This window comes from Notothenia rossii (assembly GCF_949606895.1).
Source record: "Notothenia rossii genome assembly, chromosome: 9".
NCBI lineage: Eukaryota > Metazoa > Chordata > Actinopteri > Perciformes > Nototheniidae > Notothenia > Notothenia rossii.
The window spans coordinates 45,040,010-45,046,763 of record NC_136907.1 but is presented as its reverse complement, the minus strand read 5'-3'; the positions used below and the strand labels follow the sequence as shown (position 1 = coordinate 45,046,763).

Below are 6,754 nucleotides of genomic sequence, written 5' to 3'. Positions count from 1 at the left end.
TTATGCCGTTACAAGCTTCTAAGTTGTATTTATCATCTGAATTTGCCGAAACAAGTTTCATATTCTGAAAGCCAAGACTTTGTTTATTTAAAATCAAACAAAACACCCGAAACCCGAACAACTATTTTTTTACGCAAATCCACGTTTATTTTGAAATGAGCCGTTGCGACTTCCGACTGATTTCGATAGAGCGGGTCACATATTAGCTTTTCCCCACTTGATCAGAACAGCGGGAGGAGAAAAGAATGGAGTGACTGAATGACAGCTAGAAAATTAGGCTACGTGGTAATTAAAGCAAAAATGCAAACGACGACTCTTCAGATGTTTAAGAGAAAGGAGAGAGATGAAGAAACTCAGAATGTGCTTAAAATTTGAAAAACAACGCCCACAGATGACACAGGTGATGATGCTTATTTAGCCCAGAGAATGGACATGAACATGGCCATGATGAATATAATAAGTTAGCTAACTAGCAAACTGTATATCTCTATATGGGGTGCGCAACCAGTCGATCCCCAGTCGATCTCGAGATGTCTAAAAGTAGAACAACAATATTCTGTTTTATCGTTAATGTCCTACAACAGGGGCGGCCCAACTTTGTGGCTCAGGGGCCACAATGATGTATCAATGTGACAGCCGGGCCGGGGGGCATTGTTTGGTTCCGTCTTGATTCATGTCGGGCTGAGGGTTGTTTTAATCTCATTCTCCCGCGCGCGGGGCGACGTCCACGCGCAGCTGCGACGACCAGGGAGGAAGGGACTTTTCGCGGCGCGCGCGGCATGTGGAAAGTGGGGGATAACATAAATAAAAATTGGATCGTTGTATTTTAGACTTTAAGGCTTTTTAAGATCAGCCAGAACCCTGGCTCATTTATACCAATATTGGACGGGCCACATTAAACACATCAACGGGCCGCATGTGGCCCGCGGGCCGTAGTTTGGCCACCTCCAGGCCCGGTTCTACGGGGGTGCATAAGGGTCCCAGTTGAATGTTATGCACCCTCACTTGAAAAAGAGAAGGGAGTGAAAAATATTACATATACAATAACAATAATAATAATAATAATAATAATAATAGTAGTAGTAGTAGTAATATGAAGAAGAAGAATATAGTTGAAAATAAAATAAACTGTAATTGTGTTCAAATATTGTGGTCAAATAACTATAGTTAATAACCCCCCCCCCCCCCCCCCCCCGTCAACGATTGCCGCCGTCTTGGTTCAAAAAAGGTTGGGCACCCCTGCTCTATATAGTCAATGGCTATCTTACTCAGAACACAACATGTACACAGCATACTATTTTAACATTAAATATTTTGCTTTGATATCTTCTATTTTAATCTGCACATTGTGGCATACATTTTATTTTATTAGTATTTTAATTTATGTAACCAATATTCTGAAAATTCAAAGAAAGACAGAGACTTGTACATTTTTGACTGTCTGCTGAATTTAGTTATACATCTTTATTCTAATTTATAACAGTTGAGGCCCAGAGGGAGGAAGAGGAGACTCAGCCAGAAGAAGTGGCAGCAGGTCCCTCAGAAGCCACCACAGGTGATGCTAGCCCTACTACATACCCTTCTATATGGAAAGAAGAACAATATGAACAGTTCAAACATGAATGGATGGATGTATGCTCACAATGGAAGGCTAGGCTGTACCCCATGCCATGATGTGAAGGATCTGGGTGTCATGGCCTCCCGTGGTGTTAATATTACTATTCAGTGGGCTGATGGAAAGATAATTCCAGCTGGTCAATCAAGGGATGTCCAGCTTTCATCACTGCGCAAAAAAATCAGCAAACACGAGAACTCTGCAGCACATAATGAAGCAGTCAAGATTATTCAGACAGCAAATAAAGATATTCTTCTGAACATGAACGCGAGTAGTCAGGAGCCTGTGTTTGAGTCTACTGCCAAGGTATTCATGACAGCCTATTATGTGGCCAAGAACAACAAGCCTTTCACAGACTTTGAGATTCTGATTGACATGCAGCATGCAAATTCTGCTGATTTGGGGCGTGTTTTGCATAGCAAAACTGTCTGTGTTGACATAATTGAGCATGTGTCATCACAGATGAAAAAGGAACTTCTAAAAAAGATAATAGAGACCAAGAGCAAAATCACAGTATTGGCTGATGAGTCAACCAGTGTTGGGCACAAATCAACACTAATTGTGTTCCTGAAGGCTAGTGTTGATGGAGACATGGAGCCCATTGCCTTTCCGTTGGACCTGGTTGAGCTGGATAGTATGTCTGCTGCTCATATCAAGGAACAGATTATGGGTTGCTTGCTTAAAAATGGCTTCACTGTTGAGTTGCTGAGAGAAATCCTCATTGGATTTTGCAGTGATGGGGCCAGTGTCATGCTGGGAGTGAAGTCAGGTGTTGGGAAGTTGCTCCAGGATGACTTCCCAGGCATCATACTATGGCAATGCCTTAATCACAGACTGGAGCTTGCTGTTGACCAGGCACTGGATGTGACAGGGGGAACAAAGGACTTCCAGGCATTCATGGACAGCCTATATTCATTATATAGCCAGTCACCAAAAAACATGCGGCAGCTGAGTGAATTTGCTCACAACCTGGACATCGCCCTCAGGAGGATTGGAAAAGTGTTCAGTGTTCGCTGGGTAGCTTCTTCGTGGAGGGCAGTCTCTGCAGTTTGGCAGTCTTATCCAGCCTTGGCACAACATTTCCGTGAGGCATCAGAGGATGATACAAGGGACAGCAGAGGGAGGGCCAAATTCAAAGGTCTGCTTTCTAAGTTGTGCTCCATCAACTTCCTGAAAAGTCTTGCACTGATGGCAGATGTTCTGACTGAACTTAAGAACTTGTCAGAAATTCTTCAGAACAGGAAGACCACACTCCCAAAGGCCCATGACATCATGACGACTTATGTCAAACGCATAGAAAGTTTCAATCGCTGCAGTTGATGCCAGTCAGGCAGAGGAAGTGATGGAATTCAAGGGAGAGGATTTAAGAGTTGGCAGGTCTCCCATCATTGACTCTGCTCAGTTCATCCAAGCAGTGGCAGACAATATGAAAGAAAGACTCTTCACAACCACAGCAAACAGAGCACAGGCCAGTGTTGCAGCCAACCGAAAAGAGGCTTATAACAGCCTTATCAATCAAATGGCAGTCCTCAACCCTGACAACTGGGACCATGACAATCCTCGATTTGGAGATAATGAGGTGAGGGCTTTGTGTGATGTCCTACATGTGAACCAACAATAGGCCCATCTTAGATTCACAGAATACAAGGCCAGTGGAGGAAGAAACATTCCCAACAAAATGAAGAAGTTGCTCATGGCAGTGGCACTGTCTCCAAGCAATGCTGACTGTGAACGGGGGTTCAGCACAATGAATAACATCATAACTGAGTATAGGAGCAAACTTACAACAAAAAATGCAGCAAATCTCCTCTTCATCAGCTCTGTGGGACCACCATGCAGACAGTGGGATCCACTGCCTTATGTGAAGACCTGGCTGGGCAAAGGAAGAAGAGCAGCCCACTCAACAAGCTGCATGGCTCGCCGGTACACAGAAGAGGAGAGCTACTTCAGCCCTCTGTGGAAAATGTGGAAAAGTGTGTAGTTTACCTCCCTCAACATGCCTTGCTAATGGTCTGTTAAGTTTTGACACAAGTTGTATGCACAATTGAAAATAAATAATTGACTATACACATTGTCAAGTGTTTCTAATTTCTACCCCATAAAGACATTAAAAATGTGAAGTTTGTGTTCAGTGATGCATGAAGCTGGGGGCGGGAGGAGAACAATATGAACCAATGAAGGTCGGGGTAGCATTATAGTACCTGCAAGAAATTCAAACCACTTTCACCCCTGCTCTTCCCTAGCTATTTGTTATTGGCAAGTTCACTTCTGAGCGAGCTAGCCAGTGAGTTGGCAGTGTTCCATTGGTCGGTTTCATTTCTGGGCGGGACCCCAGGTAGTGAGTCCGCAGTTGTTGATTCCGTGTGTGTGTGTGTGTGTGTGTGTGTGTGTGTGTGTGTGTGTGTGTGTGTGTGTGTGTGTGTATATATATATGTGTGTGTGTGTGTGTGTGTGTGTGTGTGTGTGTTTCTGTCCCTCTGCCCTCAGGCAGTCCCCAAATCAATTATTTGGAGTCATGACAGAGGACTCTTTGACAGGACACATACTCATTCCCCCTAAACATCTTCAACACACACACACATCCTATGTATCTTATCACACAACAGTCACCTGTTTTTCTTTATGAAAGCCATATTTGTAAATATCCAAACGTCATCGTCCCATGACAGTCACCGAATCAGTCAACCAACATAAGTTAATTGTTCTTGTGGCTTAATGGCTTCTGTGAACTTCCTTTCACCTCAAGTCAGCTCACAATAATCATGAATACATCCATTGATTAGTCAGAAGGACTATTGTCTCGTTTAACTGTGTGTGACCCAATCATCTCCTGATCTGATAAGAGTCTTGCAGGAAACGCACGTACATTTCAACACACCAACACCCTTATCGTTTCTTAACTAATGCATGCTGTACATGAATCACTAATTAACAAGACTTTAACTGCATTATATTTAAGGAAAACCCCCTTTGGCTTAATCAATAATAGTTTTAGCACTTAACAGAGGAAGCCAGAGACTCAGGGCCTCTTCAGAGGTCTGGGAACTGCAAAGCAGATGTCAAAGGTCATTTGTATTATGCCTAACCACAGATAGCCAAAAAACCACCCTTTTAATTACACATAAAAGTGGAAGAAAAGACTATTGCGCTATATTTAAAAGAGGAAAAATGTACTTTGTCCCTTCAAATTTAACACACACGAGTATATGAGGTGACATTAAAATGAATATACCAGAAATACACCTAATAGAACTTTCCTGCCATAACACGTTACTTTAATACTTCAAATAAAGCCTTATGATGTCCCTTCCAAAGCTGGTGAAGCCATTTCCTTATATTCTGTTTGCACAGATAATAAACCTGGTTGGCAAGAAGGAAGTCATATTAATTCGACCACACAACACAACGCAGAGATACATGTGGCGTCAAACCAGAGAATGATTAGATAAATAGAGAAAACGGATATAATTTGTAAGTGAATTTATTAATGTGTTTAATACATTTTGGCTACAACCACACAAACGGCAGCAACTTTCGCTCTGCTTCATTCTTTTCTCCTGTTCAACAGGCTTATTATCTGATTACCAGCTCTGCACAGCGGACTTTTAACACTAGCAGCACTGGAGATGGAGCATCAGAACCTGGAGAATACAGCAACAACAACAAGGATCCATTTGAAGATAGGTAAATGTAAATATTACAGTAATAGTGTACTTTCATTGTGTGGGTGTAACATAGTTAAATAGGTTGTAAGAGAGAGAGAGAGACTCCTGTCCCACCTCCCCATTTTATTTTGAGTTGTGCATTGTTATTTGTGCTTGAGAAACATTCCACTTGAACTTTATATTTTAATGAACTTAGTAGTAATTATTGTCCTATATTTCTTTCCGATTTTACAGCTGCCTGGGCCTAGCAGCAAGAACCTCCACCTGTGCCTGCACCCAGGTCAAGATCTACCGTGGCTCAAGGGCCTTCTCCAGAGCCATCACCAAGGACCAGAGGACCAGCATCACTACAGCGGCTTCCACCTCCATCTGTGCCTGCCACAAGATTAAGATACACCTCGGTACAAAGGCCTCCACCACAGCCATCACGATCAACCCAGCCAGCAAAGAAGTCTCGCCTAGCACACCTCCCTCCCTCCGACACAGCCACCAGCAGCCCATGCACCATCACCCCCACCGACACAGCAGCCAGACCCACTGTCTTGGAAGACAGACAAAGACCATGGCACTGCTCCCCCTGTCTTTACATTTATAATGAATAGTTGGTTGAGAAAGTTCTGTTATTGTCAGGGTTCGTACGGTCATTAAAAACCTGGAAAAGTCATGGAATGCAATATTTTTCCCAAAGTTTTGGAAAAGTCATGGAAATATAACTAAAGTTGCATCAAATATAATTTATATGTTATCTAATCGCCTAAATAGTAATACTATAATGATAATAAATACTGTATCGTACAATGAAACGTAAAAAGGCAACTGTGGCAGTATTTCGCTGGTGAGAGATGTTTACAATCACGCCCTCTAGTCTACAGGAGCTACTATTTGATATAAAGCTGCCAAGATGCCAGGGAAGTGCAGTTTCAACAACGTATGGCTTCTAAAGGATAAGTACCAATTGTGGTTATCAAAAGACATTGACCCAAGACGTGCTAAATGCAAACTGTGTTGTAACATATTCGATATTTCGAATATGGGCGAGGCAGCGCATGCTAGCCACATGAAAGAGTAAAAAATGTTGGTCATGGAAAAGTCATTGAAAATCATTGGTGAAAAAGTGTATGAACCCTGTATTGTACATATGGAGATGTTACAGTTTCTTATGTTAACATAAATAGTTGGTTGAAAAAAAAAGTTGTAATGCTCAATTTGTACACATCACATGAACCTCAGTATGGAATATGAAGTCATGAATCAGTCCTGATGTAACTTTTCTGTGGTGAAAGTAGAGTTATAGAACTATTTTACTCCAAATTCTAATTTACACATTTTCATTTTAGACATGAACAACACATTTATATAGGCCTATAGTGTAATTCATATATTTCACTACTTTTGTGAACCAAAAACGTTGGTAAACCAAATCTGAAACACCAAAAAAAATGGATGACATGAGTACATCTGTGTTTCCACAAGA

General features: G+C 41.9%; 1 protein-coding gene across 2 annotated transcripts in view; it reads left to right on the top strand.

Moving 5' to 3' along the window:
- Positions 1–6,437, top strand: part of fam151a (family with sequence similarity 151 member A) — a 59,054-nt gene extending 52,617 nt beyond the window's left edge. The window contains exons 14-16 of one of the 2 annotated variants that reach the window (XM_079649389.1): positions 1,484–1,555; positions 5,184–5,299; positions 5,515–6,437. In XM_079649389.1, the coding sequence (XP_079505515.1) occupies positions 1,484–1,555; positions 5,184–5,299; positions 5,515–5,875 (549 nt within the window). In that variant the 3' untranslated portion in view covers positions 5,876–6,437. The remainder of the gene's footprint in view (positions 1–1,483; positions 1,556–5,183; positions 5,300–5,514) is intronic. The other variant, XM_079649390.1, reaches the window with a different exon arrangement.
- Positions 6,438–6,754: the final 317 nt, after the last annotated feature.